The sequence below is a fragment of the Sceloporus undulatus genome, chromosome 2, assembly GCF_019175285.1.
Source record: "Sceloporus undulatus isolate JIND9_A2432 ecotype Alabama chromosome 2, SceUnd_v1.1, whole genome shotgun sequence".
In the NCBI taxonomy this organism is placed as follows: domain Eukaryota; kingdom Metazoa; phylum Chordata; class Lepidosauria; order Squamata; family Phrynosomatidae; genus Sceloporus; species Sceloporus undulatus.
The window spans coordinates 321,813,034-321,830,359 of NC_056523.1; the positions used below are offsets into that span (position 1 = coordinate 321,813,034).

Below are 17,326 nucleotides of genomic sequence, written 5' to 3' on the forward strand. Positions count from 1 at the left end.
CAGAGCCTTGTGGGACCACCACTGGTAACTTCTCTCCAGGATGAAAGGAGCCATTGTTGAGCACCCTTTGGGTTCGGCGCCAGCAACCAATTACAAATCTATGTAACAGTTACGTTTGTCTCAACCCACATTTTACCAGTTTGTTTGCAAGAATGCCATGGGAAACCATGTCAAAGGCCTTACTGAAATCAAGATATACTATATCCACAGCATCCCTTCATCTACAAGCTGGTAATTTTATCAAAGAAAGAGATCAGGTTTGTCTGGCATAAATTGTTTCTCTGAAACCCATGTTAACTTTTTGTGATGATGGCATTGGCCTTCTAGATGTTCACAGACTCTCTTTTTATGATCTGCTCTAGAATCTTTCCTGGTATAGATGTCCGACTAACTGGACGATAATTGTTGGATCCTCTTTTTTCCTTTTTGCCCCTTTTGAAGAGGGGACAACATTTGCCCCTCCTCCGTCGTGTTGGGACTCTCCTGTTTCTCCAGGAGTTCTCAAAGATTATTGCCAATAGCTCAGATATACATTTGCCAGTTCTTTAATACCCTTGGATGTTGTTCATCTGGTCCTGGAGATTTATATTAGTTTTAGATTAACCAGATATTCTATATTATCTCTTTACTTATTCTATGCTGAAATTCCCCTTTTTCTGTCCTCTGCTCCTTTATCCTCACATTGAGCACCCTTTGCCTTTTCTGAGAAGACTGAAGCAAAGAAGTGTTGAGCAGTTCTGCCTTTTCTCTGTCCCCTTACTTGAAACATTTTGCCATCTTCTGCACGCAGTGGTCCCTACGTTTCCCTTCCTTCTTTTTCCTTTTTGCTGGCGGCCATATCCAAAAAAGCCCTTTTTGTTGTTCTTAACCTCTCTAGCAAGCCTGACTTCATTCTGTGCTTTAGCTTTTCTGACGTTGCCCCTACATGTGCTCGCTATTTGTTTGAATGATTTGTTAAACTACCCCATAAGAATTTTCCTCTCATTTCCACCTTCAGAACATCAAAAATCTAGTATAAACTTCTTTTAACAAGGGGGAAAGCAGATGGCATAAAAGGTCCACACTGGGACCATGCCATTTGCTGTTCTCCCAGGACCATGGCAGCTGCATGCAACTAGCCCTGATCCAGGCTGCCGCCACGGTCTTAAATTGGGTGCCAAAAAGGAGCGGTATTTTATTGCTTTCTTTTTGGGCTGGTTCTTCCAGGATGAGGCACACTTGAGGCAGCTTCCTAGCTGCATTTGGGACATGCTTCATCTGAACACCACACCCCCAACATGGCTTGGCAGCGGCCCTTTTAGGTTGTCTGTTTGAGGCCAAAGTCAGATTATAACTAACCCTTCTAGGATGATCCCCTTCTCCAGCTCCTCTTTGTGGATTGAGGATACATTTAAACAACAAATCCAGATGAAATATCGACCTAAGGCATCTTCAGTGTCCTGTAGAAAAAGTTACAAACAAGATCAGATTTGAAATTATAGTTGCTAAAGTCTCCAAGTCACTCCATTTAGTTATTTCCCACAATTCTGCACTTGATACTTCAAGCAGAGCAAATAGTTTGTGTTGTATTCAGCACTAATTCAGGATTAGTATCACATGCACAAAAAAACTACTAGAATTCGAAATTATGCTTCACGCTCAAGGATTAACTCTCTTCTAGCATGGCTTTGAGATCCAATAAAATATGTTTCAGTCTTGCTGGTTGTTCTTATAGGGAATCAAGATTCATGGTGAAAACAAACAAACCAACAAACAATTCAGATTTTGCTATAAAACTTGTTTAACTTTAAATTGCTTAATTGTATTGTTTTCATAGTGATAGCTCTTTCTCATAGAACTACAGTTCTCAAATTTTAATGGACAAATGGAGTATGTATCAAAATCAGTTTCTACTGTGGTAGTCACTGGTTGTCACAAGTTGTCACTGGCTTTTCAGTGCCATTTGCACAAAATCCTGCCTCCCTGAACAAAATCTTATAAAAGTGATTTAGATGTCGTTTTTCAGCATAACTATATGAATAATTTCACTAACTCATTCCAGTTTTGTGGTTCACACTATATTTTTTATCAGAATTGCATCTCTGGCAAGTTCTGTTGCTCACAAGTGTTGGCATTGTGAATAAAGATGGATGTGATGTATTTGAAGCACATTCAAGGTATGTAGATTTTTAATCATGGTGTATCCCGGGTCTATTCACATTGGTTAATTACACAGATGACAATGCCAATATTTTAGGAAAACTCGGGAGGGAAACCTGAGATCAACTATTGCAGATTAAGTGGGGTTTTGGGCAGCCCCCACAAAAAATGAATTGGATGCATTCCAATTGCATGTGAACAAGAAAGATTCAACCCACTTTTATCAAGATTATTTCATCACTGTTCGAATAACCCCTTAAGTGTTCAAAAAAAAAAACATCTTAAGGGTGACTAGAACTACACTCACAGACAGGTTGCACAGAAGTCCTCAGAAACTGTAAGCAAGTTTCCCTCTTGTTTAGGGGTATTGATCAAAATTGCTTTTGTAGGGCTGTGCCTCCAGCCACCTCTCTTCAGCCAGATCAGGGCTGTGGCAACCGCACGCCGAGCCCCAATCTGGCCTTTCCATGGAGCAAAAAGGAGCCGCAAAAAGTGGTTTCCTTTTTGGGCCCTGGAAAGGGCGCAATAGCCGCGGCACTGCAGCTATACAGCATCCCTTCAGCGCTGCATTGTCCGGATGCAGCACTGGAGGAGTGTTGTGATGTTTGTGCACTGTGCAGTGTGATGTATGGTGTCACCACCGCCCTGGGGGTTGGAACCAAGGCATGGAGATGCTATGCCCTCGACTTCGCCCCCAATCCAGCCTTTAAAGCCGGTGTGAAAAGGGCCCACCTCCTCCAAATGTTATATGGCATGTAACCATGGCCAGGCATACAAAACCCATTTGTTAGTGGTCCTGCCATTTCTGGTTCAATGAGTCTGTAGTACAGTGCACCCCTTTTTATGTGGGGATCCGTTCCGGACCCCACTGCATAAAAAAACCCCCACACATATGCTTGAGCCCCACTGAAAGTAATGGTGCTCATGCATGGCAGAATGGGTTGGCGGCACGCACGCCCCCCCATTACTTTCAATGGGATGCAACCCGGGTGGGCTTTCAACATATGCTGAAAGCCGCGTATAGTGCATCCACGTATGACCAGGGCGCACTGTATTTAGGACTGGGGGAGTCTTCGAGCCACAGATACCTGCAGTCAGAAAAGGCAACTTGGGCTAGAAGTGTGACTATACTAGCCACCTTTTATATACAGTATTCATAGCCATCTTCCTACTGAACCATCCTGATTGGAGCCAGTACAATAGAACAGGCCAAGGTGATAGATTTAGAAGCTTGTTCATCCAACCCAAGTCAATGTCTATAGAGCTACATTTTTTCTATCAAGTTATTTAATATTTGCCAGTACCCAAATCTACTTGTACTTTTACTCAACTGTTACAAGATTGTATTTCCAATAACTGTGAAAAGCAAGAAGCAAAAGAGGAATCTTAACCTGTCTAGGACTCTCCATGTTGGAACATTTGAAGTCTGTTGACCAATAGGTGTTGTTTTTGAGACTGGCCTCTGATGCTGGTTGATCTTAGGGAGATTTCGGCATATGCTGCTAGCTGCCCTAGGACATAAAAAGGTTTTCAGAAAGTTTCAGGTTGTTACATGTCTTGAAATGCGAAGAACTAAAGAACATTAATAACTACGGTATCCATGTGCTGATAGCCTCTTAGTTGCCCTATGTTGTAGGTGGATTTGCCTTGAAGAAGGATTCAGAAACGCATCTGATCCAAAACAGGGCTACTAATTACTTATTGGGATTGGTAGCTTGACCACAGTCCACATGTGCTCTGCCAACTGTGCCAATTCCTGGTTTTGCCCTTGAGCACAGTTAAAGGTTTTAAATAACCCAAAGTCCTACAACTCGGAACCAGGTTACCTGAATATATCTTCTCCTATGCTGTTTTTGAGGGCCTTCAGTCATTTCTGACTTAGGGTGGCCCTAAGATGAACCTATCATGGGGTTTTTCTCCCTTTGGCCATTTACTTTGTTTTTCCCAAGGTCACCCAATGGGTTTCCATGGCTAAATGTGGATTCAAACCCTGATCTCAAAATACATTACACAAATAGTAAAATCAGATATCCAGATGTCCCACTGAATGATTACCAGCAAAAGGTCTTTTTTGATAGTGACACCCCCACTTAAGGGACAGCTCCCTGAAAGAGATATTCAAGAGCCAGTCACCTTCCTTTGTCATTTAATCACAGCACCAGGTGAAGACCACCCATGCTCATAGCCGTTTTTTGAATAACTTTGTGCTGTCTCGGCCTCTCATTTTTAAAACCTGTGTTTTAATTTTGTTGGTGCTGCTGCTTTTATAATTTTGTTTTCTCCTTTTTAAAGGATCCTTTTGCTTTGTTGCATCTTTTTAAAATCTAAATTGCTTTTTTTTTGTTTCATTTATAGCACACTACTAAAATAACTTATGACATGGGGAAAAATATCACAGATGAAGAAAACAAAGTAATGCAGAGAAAGTAGGTATTGTTGAAGAGTACAGAACACATCATGTTACAGTACAAAATCCAACCTCTGCACTGGAATGCGTTAATGTTCCAAGGTAGAAAGAGCACAGTACCCTCAGCTCACATAGTATCTGGCAGTTCCAGTTCAATGTCAGCTGTGTACAATAATCTACATCCAACTGTAAACTTAGGTAGACCCTTTGAATCAATGAGACTTCATTAATCTACACTTATGTTAAATCTCAAAGATTAATAAACTCTACTGTAGTTTGGACTAAAAGCCATTTAAGCCTACTACAACACGATAACTATAGGCAATATAAATATATGAGGCAGTCCATAAGCACTTCAATTCTTGGACCCTGTATCTGGTACCATTCTACATTGACAAGCTGTGTATCTCAATAGTCCCAAGCAGGAGATTTTTCCATCACCTGTCATCTGATTCTATAATCTTATGATGGCTGGGATGGAATCTGGAGATCTTCCGCATAAACACACCACCAGAGCTATGTTTCTCCCCATTATATTTTCAGGCCTAAATTTCCATCAATAGGAAGATATATACACTGCCCCTACTAGTGGATGAGCAGGGCACACTTTTCAGCCTCATAAGTGGGAATGGCAAACCCCACTCTGAAACAAAATTTGCCAAGAAAAAACCTGTGAAGGTTACACCTTAGGGTTTCCCATATTGGAAAGACTTAAGGCACACAACAACAACCAATGATGGGACACCTGTGATACACAATGAGCTAATGTACTGAGGTGCTCTGAATACTACAAATACTTTTAATTCTTTCGTCCCATCTTTAACATCACAGGACACCCAATACAACAGTTACCAACATCTCTCTGCTCATGTTCCAACAAATTAACTCTCCAGAAATTTCGTGTATTACTTCTCACCCCGTTACCACAATCTGATACCAATCCCTCACTTCCCATAGTGCTTACTAAGCATAACTCTGCTCTCTGCCATAAAACTGGGGAGGAGTCTTAAAAACATAAGAACATATGTTTTAAATCTACAAGAGTCTGTAAACATTGTTGTCCACCGCTGCGCCATTTCTTTCTACCTTTTGATCTCTCCCCACTTCTCGACTTATCTGCTGTGTGGGGGAAAATATAGTGTGAACTTACTCTCCTTCAGTAAATATATCAAACTGAAGGCCATAATCTTACAGGCATATTTCAATTAACAAAGCCTCTGACACTGAAGCTCCTTTTACAAAGTGTTCTTAAACCATGCCTAGTTGCCCCCTCTCAATCTTAAATCTACCTTGACTTAAAAAATAGCATCAGATTGAGATGATGGTGAAGGGGTGCTGGAGAAACACAGACTTTCATTATCAGTTGCAACAGGGTGTCTGCAGTTAATAATGCATGAAGCTACGCCGAGAAAAATGGATGATGTGCTCCAGGAAAGGTAAACAGTAGCGGTCTCCAGAACTGCTGAGCATGCATGAACAGTAAGCCACAGAAAAAGGAGAAAGCAGACAGACCTGCCTCATCAGCTACCCCCAGCATATCCAAAAAAAGTGTTAGTTTTGTCACAAAACATGAGAATCATAAGAAAACTGGAGGCTGGTGAGAACAAAAGACACCCTTGGATGCATTTTCAAAAGAAGCTTCCAGGGTCTCTAAAGGTTCAAAGGTTTCCTTTACTTATGTGAGGCCTACCTTTTTTCATTTTAAATATTGATATTTCTAGTTTTTAATAAAACACTTTCTAATACACTTTAAACGTCTCGTGTTGTGTGTGGTGTGTGTTGTGGTAGTGAGTGTAAAAATCTACCCCTATTCTTCTGGTACCAAATTTTCTCTTAAAGAAATCATGCCCAGGAACTTTCTTAACGGAGTTTTACTGTACAGTATTAGATGTGCTTTAGTTCACTTAGGACGACTGACGATGTAGCATTTGCTCCTCCTTAGATCACTCTCCTGTGCAATACGTGGTTTATATTGGGCAAACACATTATAGGGCCCAGACTGTATACAATACTGGGAATACATCCACTGGAAAATCCTCATTTGTTCAAACACACTGAAGGTCAGCTGGAGAAATGTGTGATGGTACATCTGCAAAGCTTTATTTCAGTGTGGTTTGCACAAAACATCCATAGACCATACGGCATGCCCATTAATTTCATTCCTAGGTATGTTATTAACTGCTAGACCCAGCCTGTCTCCCAATCCTGTGCTATAGATGAAATCTTTGATTAAACTCTACTCATATAATAGTTGCTCCGAGACATGGTCAGGGATGTATTTCCAGATGTGCGGACTAGTGTACATCTAGCTGAAAAGAAAGGAATGTAGATGGAGGACACAGCATTCAAATGTGCCTCCAGTTTCATAGACATAGAGTTGGAAGAGACAACAAGGGCCATCCAGTCCAACCCCCTGCCATGCAGAAATCACAACAAAGCATCCCCACAGATGGCCATCAGCCTCGCTTAAAGACTCCAAGGAAGGAGACTCCACTACACGCAGGAGTGTGTTCCACTGTCGAACAGCCCTTATTGTCAGGAGTTCTCCTAATGTTGAGGTGGAATCTCTTTCCCTGGAGCTTGCATCCATTGTTCGGTCCTAGTCTCTGGAGCAGCGAAAACAAGCTTGTCTCCCTCCTCAATATGACATTCTTTCAAATATTTAAACAGGGTTATCATATCACCTCTTAACCTTCTCTTCTTCCAGCTAAACACCCCAGCTCCCTAGTCTTCCCATAGGCAAGCTTTCCAGACCTTTCACCATTTTAGTCGCCCTCCTTGGACACGCTCCAGTTTTCTCAATGTCCTTTTTGAATGGTGGGCCCAGAACTGGACACAATATTCCAGGTGGGGCCTGACCAAAGCAGAATACAGTGGCCACTATTACTTCTCTTGATCTAGACACTATACTTTTATTGATGCAGCCTAAAATTGCATTGGCCTTTTTAGCTGCCCATCACACTGTCACTCATGTTCAACTTGTGGTCTATTTGGACTCCCAGATCCCTTTCACATGTAGTTTCATTAGCCAGGTGTCCCCCATCCTATATCTATGCATTTATTTTTTCTGCCCTAAAGTGCAGTACAGTGGTGGCCTCGGGAACAAAAGATACGGGTTACGAAAATTTCCGGAATACGAAAAAGTTGGACTGGCAAAAACTGTTTTCGGGTTACGAAATATTTTTTCGGGTTATGAATTCATTGTCGGCGTGAAATTCAAATGCTGCAAAGTGGCAGCTATAGCCTTTCCAGTGCTAACGGAAAAGTGTTTCGGGGTTACGAAATTTTCGGGTTACGAAAGGAATGGCGGAAACGAATTGAATTTTCGTAACCCGAGGCAACCACTGTACCTTACATTTCTCTCCATGTGAGTTTCGACTCACAACACCTAATCCAGCAAGTGATATGCATGCAAAATAGAAAGTGCTCATTTATATTGATCAGAATATATTAGACAGTGTTTAAGAACACTGAATGCCACACTCACACACTGTTGGTGCAAAAAGCCCCAAAACAAAATAAAAAAACATATAAATACTAGTTGCAGTAATAAAAATCCTAATTTAATAGTGACACAAATACATTATTCCTGGAACAGAAGCACCTACTGGTATCTAAGGCTTTTTTGATAATTTTTGGATACTTCTGGAATTTGACATAGTAGTAACTTTCATATTCCATCAAAATAGTTTCGAGATCAACGTTGTCGCAAACCTCATACCGCCGCAAGCCCAGTTTTGTTTCTTGTTCCAGTGCATTCACGGTATCAACATATCTGGGAATTATAAATTCAGAGATTCCTGTTTTATTATTAACACTTGATTGTTATTTAAAAATTGTTTTAAAAAATGCAAGAGGAGAATGCATGATGGCAAAATAATAGAGGACCAGAATCATTAGAACAGAACCGTTAGAACACAACATTTTGCAAAAGCAACTACTTTAGCACAAGCCTCACAACTTTCTGATTGACTTTTGTGACTTTTTAATTTCTTCTCTCTCTCTCCCCCAGTCACTGACTTTTCTGTGTTTCTACTGTTGTATAAACCAAATGATATTCTTTTGTGACACAGGGCCATTTTGAAGGGCTATTACTCATGTAAGGACTACAGCCATCACATGATAGCTCAGTCATTTAACATTTTAATTACTTGCAACATGATGAACCTTTGCAAGCTACATCTTGAAGCAGTAGCATCTTCCATGTGCCAGAATCCACCCCCCCCCCCAACACACACACACAGTGGAAAACTGTCATCTGAAAAGTGAGGCTTATAATTAACCAGTTTTCAGTAGAGAATAGACTAACCCTCACATGAGTAGAGAGAAGAGCTTTACAAATAAATGTTCTCTCATTAGATCAGAAAGGAACAAGACTGAAACCTCAGCTACTCTTATGCAGAAGAAAGCACCACTGAATTCAACAGGACCCACTGCTTGATAGACCCACATTTGGTAACCTCTGACTGTGGGACAGAGGACTGATGTAATAGATGAGCAGGCAAGAAAGCAATTGTTGGTGGCTGGATCTATGATAAAATAGTCCTTGTTTCCTGAAGCAAAATAACAACAACAACAATATACATACCCTTCCTCAGTTAAATAATGTAAAATCAGAATAAGGAGATTTTTTCGACGGGCTTCTGCTCGCATCTCTTCCTGTGGGGGAAAAAAAGTCAGTTACAAAATATTTTACATTTCTATAAATCAAACACTCCTGAATAGAGATTATAAGCAATGGAAACAGACTCCTGGTGTGCAGATGAAGGTGTGTTTGCACACTTATGGGACTCTGCAAAGTAACAATTAGGTAGATGGAGTTGTACCGCATTTGCTGATCAGTAGCCTACATGTGCATTTGTACTCACATTTCCTTTGTGTGTAACTGGGGACAGTCTAGAGTTTTTGCAAAACACAGAAGTCTACATACTTCTACTCCTAGAGAAATTGGAACTGTACAAGATACCAACAGAACACCTGATCGTTTCCTTTCAATCAGGACAGAAGTTTGAAATGTAGGGCATGGTGGAGTCTTCTTCCTTAGAGGTCTTCAAACAGAGGCTGGATGGACATCTGTCGGGCATGCTTTGATTTAGATTTCCTGCATGGCAGGGGATTGGACTGGATAGCCCTTGCTGGCTCTTCCAACTCTACGATTCTATGATTCTATGTCCTGGAAAAGGAAGATGTCTAGTCACTCTGCTTCTATGTAATTTTATACCCAGCTCCAAAAAGGATACAAACTATGATAAAAATCCACACACACAGATGGTACCGGTTAAATAATATTATATACATTGACGTCATTCAGTGCTTATGCACATGCAGCTCCCACTTAAATTACTGTGTTTACATAATGGTCAGGCCAGGCAGGTTGCAGTCCTAAACACTTACCTGGGAGTAAGTCCAAGCAAACTCAATGGAGCTTTCTGAGTAACCATGCCTACATTGTATGTAGGATGACAGTGACAAGCATCTTCATGAAGCATGTGTCATCCTTTATGTGACAGGGGAAAACACATGTCCCTGAATCTTTTTCTATAAAATTGGAGAGCCATCTAGTGGCTCATTGGAGAAAGCTATTTTTCTTTTGGGCATAGGTTTTTTTTTGGGGGGGGGAGTGTTTCTCTGTAGGGGTCCCAGTTCTTAGGTCCAAAACACATTGCAGAAATAATCCAGTTTGAGACCGTTTTAACTGCCTTGGCTCAATGCTAGGGACACCTGAGAACTGTAGTTTATTGTGGCACCAGAGCTCTCTGACAGAGAAGGTTAAATGTCTCAAAAAATTACAAATCCCAGAATTTCCTAGCACTGAGCCAGGGCAGTTAAAGCAGTCTCAAACTGGATTATTTCTGCAGTGTGTTTTGGACTTTAGAGTCTCTTCCCCAGTCCTCCGAGTGAAAGGGAAGAATCTCAGGGTGAGAATGCTGACTTGAAAAGGTGTACATGAGAGAGAAAAGTGATAGACGTGGCATTTTTAAAATCTGGATGGCATATTCTCTGCAACTGTAATTCATACTTACAGTGCACCCTTGGCTTACGTGGGGATCTGTTCTGGACCCCCCCTCCCCGCATAAGCCAAATAGCGCATATGCTTGAGCCCCATTCAAGTGAATGGGGCTCGTGCATGCAGCGGCGCGGCTGCACATGTGTGCCATGGGCACATGCCCCATTCATTCAAATGGGATGCGCCGAACCTTGCCCCCCACGCGGCTTTGCACACAAGCTCAAAATTGCATATAGCGTACCCGCGTATAACACGGGTGCACTGTATTTATTACTTATTTATTTACTGTATTTATACCCCACTCTTCAGCCAGAAAGGCTCTCAGAGCAGCTTACAGATAGTTAGACATTTTCCTGCCCTCAGGCTTACAATCTAAAAAGACATGACACACAAGGAGAAGGGAATGGCAGTGGGGAAAGGGAATAAGTAGCATTTCTTCTCTCCGCCGAAGACTGGACCATGGTAGATAGACTGGAGGGAGGGCCCTTCTTACTCTAGGCTAGGCCAGATGGAACTGGCCAGCTTAATACATTCAGGGATGTAGCTATGGGAAGGATTAAGTGCACTGCTTCCAAATAAAAAAATCCTAATTATTTTTTCCTTCCATCTCCAAATGTCTAGCATTGTACTAATTTAAAGTCAGCCTTGGGGTGGTGGTCTGCTTGCTGCCTGCTGCTCTGCATTTCTCCTGATGGACTGCTGCCTGCTCCAGTCCAGTCACCTGTACCCCCTGCAGAACCAGCCCCCAGGTACTCAACCAGTTTCTAGCTAATAAACCAGAGGACCACCCTTTGCAAGGGGATAAAAGCTGGCCTCGGTTTAGTCATCTTTGCTTCCAGGGAGAGTTCAGGCTTGATCTGCTCTAGGATCCATCCATGGGACTTTTTAGCAGTCCACTGTATTCTCAGAACTCTTCTCCAGCACCACATCGCAAATGATTTGAGTTGATTGCTTTCCTATCCAATTTCTTCCCTGCTCCGCTTTCACAACCATACATAGAAATAGGAAATACGATGGCATGGACAACCCTAACTTTGGTATTTCATGATTTATCTTTACAGTCCAGGATCTTCTCTAGCTCCTTCATATCTGCCCGTCCAAGTCCAAGTCTTCATTTAGTTCAACCCCCTGCAATTGAGTGTGAAATACCTAATAAATTACATACCCTCTAAGAAGGCTACCCAGTCCAACTTTGAATGAATTATTGCTCTGGGCTTTCCAGATGCTACCCACATCAACACACACAGCAGGATCCTTTGACCTCTGTGTATCGTGTGTGTGTGTGTGTGTGTGTGTGTGTGAGAGAGAGAGAGAGAGAGAAACTTGGAGGACTGTCCGGAGAGGAGGAAATTTTGGTTTGGACAGCCTAGCAGCAAGTGCCTCAAGTTTGGATTTAATTCTGTTTCACTTGGTCCCTTTTGTCTGATTCTCATCTTTTTATTTCCAAATCTGCATCTCTATTGGCCCTTCTTTTCTGCAAAGCATCCCTACATTGTCGAGACAGATTCACTCAGAATAAATCATGCAGATCAGCAAAAGCCATGCTGACTTGCATAGGTTCTTTATTCTGAGCATAGTATATATTTAGATATTTTTTAAAAAGACTAATTAAAAAAAAAAGACCAGAGTTAATGCAGGCCTACAAACCTGTCAAAGACATTGCAAGTATTTCCTACAGAAGTGGTAGATCTTATGTATATGTCTGAAAGAACAGAAGCACTTTAAAAAGCAAAACATTACTTAAAATTCAGTTTAGGTTTATAGTGATTTACATTTGCTTCTTTAATTGGTATGTAGAATGCCACTCGCTTTACAGCCATTGGTATTTCAATAGATGGTTAAGTGTTTAAAGTTTAATAAGCTCCCATTCCTAGAAGAAAAAAAATGGGTGTAATTAAATTTTCAATTACTATAAGGGGTTTTTGGTCCATACAATTAATAAAAGCTTAAGGCACTTAAACAGGAGCTAGTTTTAAATGCTAGAAGTACTTCCCTAATTAGCTTCAATGCATACAGAGCACATTATTCATTTCTTAAAATGCCACACATTGTTTTTGTTGCAGCTGCCGAAAGATGAATTAGTGTGCAATCAAAGTTTAATATTACAATCAGATAATTCCTCAAGGTTCTCTCTCCCGCTCTTGAAAGGTGCTGATGTTGCTCTGATTATTTTAATAGATATGAAGCAAGGATTATCAGATCAGTTTTGTTCTGCATTTATCACCATCTTTGGTCAATTTGGTGCACCCTCCCATCTTCAAAAGGGCACATGGGTCCTATTAAATATCTCATTACTACTCCAAATGAAAGAGGACTGAATGCATGTGTCTCAGTTGTACAGCACAACACAGCAAACCTTTATCTGCTGGGTTTTTACCCTGTGGATATCAAAATCCGTGGATGCTCAAGTTTCATTATATAGAGTAGCATAGTAAAATGGTGTCCCTAATATAAAATGGCAAGAATCAAGGTTTGCTTTTTGGAATTTATATCATTTGTGAATATTTTCAAGCTGTGGATGGTTGAATCCGTAGATATGGATATGACATGCTAATTTGTGAAGTGTTCCATATTTTTATTTTAAGGTTTGTATTTGTAACATTTTAATTCATAACTGTTTTAACTTTAAAATGGTTTGTTTCATAAATATTATATTTATACATTTTAATCTTGTACTGTTTTTAAATTGTATATTTTTAACTCTGCTGTTTGCCTCCTTGAGTCTCTATATTGGGAGAAAGACAGGATATAAGAAAATAATAATGATAAAAATAATAATAATATGGAGGGCCAATTGTGCTACTATTTTCTATCAGTATGTCTACCAACTTTTTATTCAAATAGGCAACACCTCTTTGTAAACAACAACAAAAATTAAAGGCCCATGGTTGTGACGGTTTATATCCCAAATACATATTAATTTGCATTCTCTTTTGCTTTTTCCTCCCATCATGTTACAAATACTGTAATGGTTAAAATAAATAGACTGGTTTATATGGATGATTGTGTATACTCATATAAAGACCTGGAGAACTGACAGCACTATTTTGTGTGTCGCCTAGTTATCATGGACAGGGCCAACCTATACATGACATTTTACTGCCTGAGACAAATATATGACGGTGCTCCCTGTTAAATCCACACCCCTAAACTGATTGGACTGGGAACTCAATCTTACTGTATCATTAGTAAGAGGTTAATGTCCTTCATCACACCTAAGGCAGCAGGTGAGCTGAGTATAAGGACAGATTACGTGACATACACATTGTTGTCTTCCAGGAGAGGGAACAGACAGAAAATTCAAGCACAGAAAGAAACAGCTAGAAGACTGTCACTAGGTTAATAGTGTGATGCAGTGACCAAAAAACAGCAACAATTCAATTCTAGGTGGCATCAAGAGGAGCACAGTGTCTAGATCAAGAGAAGTAATGGTTCTGCCTTACTCAGACCTCATCTGGAATAGTATGTCTAGTTCTGCACGCCACAATTTGAGAAGGATATTGAAAAGCTCCAACATGTTCAGAGAAGGGCAATCAAGATGATGAAAGGTCTGGAAGTCAAGCCTTATGAGGTACAACTTTGGGAGCTTGGTACATTTAGCTTGGTGAAGAGAGGACCAAGAGATGACCCGATACCCATCTTTAAATGTCTGAAATCATGTAGAAGATGGAGGAAACTTGTTTTCTGCTACTTAACAGTGAGTGAGTAGAAATCACTCAGAAATGAGATTCCACCTGAACATTAGGAAGAACTTCTTTATTATATGAACTGTTCAACAGTGGAATAGGACTTCCTGGGACAGTGGTGGGGTCTCTTTCTTTGGAGTGGGACGAGTATCTTTCAAGAGTGCTGTGATTGTGTACTTCTGCATGGAAGAGAACTGGACTAAGTGGCCCTTGCTGCTTCTTCCAACTTTATCATTCTTGACTGCTACCCAACCAAAGCATCTGCTGCTTGGGGCAGTTGCCTTACTCTCTTCATGAAATGTCAGCTGAATGTAGACAGGGATCAATGTGTGTCATGTAAATGTGAGCAGAGATATTTCATGTACCACACTGTGTATATACAGTGCCTTGTAGAAGTACAGTGGTCCCTCCACAGTTGCGGCTTTGACTTTTGCGGCTCTAATTATTCAGAGATTTAATTAATATATTCTCTCTAGGAATCTCAAGATACTCCAGCTTGACTCCATGGCCAACATTTGCAGAAATCACACTGGAGGACCTAGAGATTCCTAGGTGCTTGTAGGTCCTCCAGCACAGTTTTATGGTCAACTTGTGGCAGGTGTTGATCATAGAGTTGCATTGGAGGACCTACAAATGCCTAGAGAAGTGTTCTCTCGGGTAAAGAAATGGTGTGTTTTTTCTTTTTGCAGTTTTCCCACTTTCATGGGAGTCTTGTGTTTCTAACCGCAGTGAATGTGGAGAGCCCACTGTATTCATCCCATTCTTTTGACATCTCCAGAATTTGTGGAGAAACTGGAATCAAAACAGATTTAATTGACATTTTTGTTACCACTTGATGTACAAGAGACACCACTGTGAATGTGCAATGCATTTTTATTGTGGCACAAACATTAAGTAAATCAAAACAAACCGGCACTTGTCAGTTGCATACACATTTAACCCCTTTGCTGTGTATGTGCTGAAATACTGTATATATTCATATACGTCTAGAAATTTTAGTCAAAAATTGACCCAAAAAACCCCGAGTCGACTTATCCACTTCCATTCCCTTCTCCTTTTGTGTCTTGTTTTTTTTAGATTATAAGCCTGAGGGCAGGGAAATGTCTAAGTTAAAATAATGTAAACTTCTCTGATAGTCTTTTGGCTCAAGAGCAGGATATAAATACTATAAATAAATAAATAAATGTAAACACTGTACTTCAACTCTTATTTAAAAAGGAACCATCTCCTGGTGAAAGGCAAGAGCGTAATCTGATCCTCCTCTGCATTCTCCTCCATCTTTAGTATGAATACAAGCAGTTATGCCTCCTGGAATTTTATAAGTTATTTGACATAATTTTCCTATGTTTTATCCTTTACACCCTTTGTTTCATGCCATTAAATTTTACCCTTGACTTATCCACGAGTCATATTAAAATCCATTATTTTGGCCCCTCAATTTACACATGCGGTTGATTTATAGTTGAGTATATATGGGTAAGCGCTGGGAGAACCCACTGCCTACAGAAGTCACAAAAGTAGTTGAATGGAATCCACTTACGTGTAATTCCAGTGTCCACAATCTCAGAATAAAGACCTCTGATTAGACTATATCTACACAGTCAGCATCGTGAAGACAAAGGCGCTATCAAGGCAAGTATGCATTTAAGTTGGGCAGAAGCACCAGAATTTGGGTTGGCCTGTTTGAGAAATCCCACATGCTAAAAACCTCAAGATCGCTGTTAAATCCATGATTACAGAATGGAAATAACACTATTCATCTGTGACTCTGCTTAGAGTCTCTGCTTACAGAAGGCTGTCCACCAAAACTCAGTGACCAGTTACTGGGTTAAGTTACTGTATTTTCTGGCGTACAAGACTACTTTTAACCCAGGAAAATCTTCTCAAAAGTCGGGGGTCGTCTTATAGGGCAGGTGCTGAAACTTCTGAGCCAGAATGGAGAATCTGCAGTCGCCACAAATGGTGGAAGGAGCTCAAAAATGTCCGCAGCCACATCCTCTCTGTAGGCCACGATCATATGAAAGCAGCTACCGCTCTGATAGTCTTGGAGACAGGGAGGGCTGCGCGGACAGGGAGAGCTGACCAGTCCAAGCAGGCTTTGTATACAACAAGGTTTCCTGCTAAGTATCTGCATGTCATAAGCATTTGAATTAAAATTACCACATTGAAATCAAATCTGGGTTGTTTTTTTAATTTTTATTTGATGTGCGTTGGAAGAGGGGTAGTCCTATATGGTGAGTATATCCCAAACTCTATATTTTAACTGGAAAAGTTGGGGGCTGTCTTATACGCTGGAAAATACAGTATGTAGGGCATTAGTCAGAGACTAATCCAAAACACATTTCAGAAATAATCCAGTTTGAGACCGCTTTAACTGCCCTGGCTCAATGTTAGGGAATTCTGGGAACTGTAGTTTTGTGAGACATTGAGCTTTCTCTATGAGAGAGCTCTAGTGACACAAGAAACTACAGCTCCCAGGGTTCCCTAGCACTGAGCCAGGGCAGTTAAAGCGGACTCAAACTGGATTATTTCTATAGTGTGTTTTGGACCACAAACAACCAATAATTAAAGATAGTAGGGATTTCTAAACCACAGGCCTCTGCCTGCCAAGAAGAAGAGGCCTCCCCCTGACCACCATCTTGAGGGGAGAGAAGCAGAGTCATGATGTGTTATGTATTGTTAATCTGATATTGGAAACGCTTTGATCGTCCACAGAAAAGCGGTATACAAATAAGGATTATTATTATTATTCTGAGTAAACAAGCATAAAGGGCCTCTTCCAATGTGATGATTCTATACCAGACTGGCCCTCACTTGCCAAATAGCATAATTAAAACCTTTAAATAAATTGAAAGATGCCTGAGGAGTAAAGGTTTAGACAGACCTCCTTTGTACAGAATCACAGAACTGGAAAAGATTACAAGTGCCTGGAGAGGAGAAGGTTAAGAGGTGATATGATAGCCCTGTTTAAATACTTGAAGGGATGTCATATTGAGGAGGAACAAGCTTGTTTTCTGCTGCTCCAGAGACTAGGACCCGAAGCAATGGATGCAAGTGACAGGAAAAGAGATTCCACCTCAACATTAG

At 40.7% G+C, this 17,326-nt stretch overlaps 1 protein-coding gene across 1 annotated transcript in view; it reads right to left on the reverse strand.

The window, feature by feature from the left end:
* The window catches only part of KATNAL2 (katanin catalytic subunit A1 like 2), a 42,490-nt gene that overhangs the window by 23,921 nt on the left and 1,243 nt on the right, over window positions 1–17,326 (reverse strand). Inside the window, 7 exon segments of the mRNA XM_042448801.1 lie at window positions 1,339–1,370; window positions 1,373–1,439; window positions 3,531–3,586; window positions 3,589–3,645; window positions 5,612–5,665; window positions 8,155–8,321; window positions 9,135–9,205. Coding sequence (XP_042304735.1) covers window positions 1,339–1,370; window positions 1,373–1,439; window positions 3,531–3,586; window positions 3,589–3,645; window positions 5,612–5,665; window positions 8,155–8,321; window positions 9,135–9,205 — 504 coding nt within the window.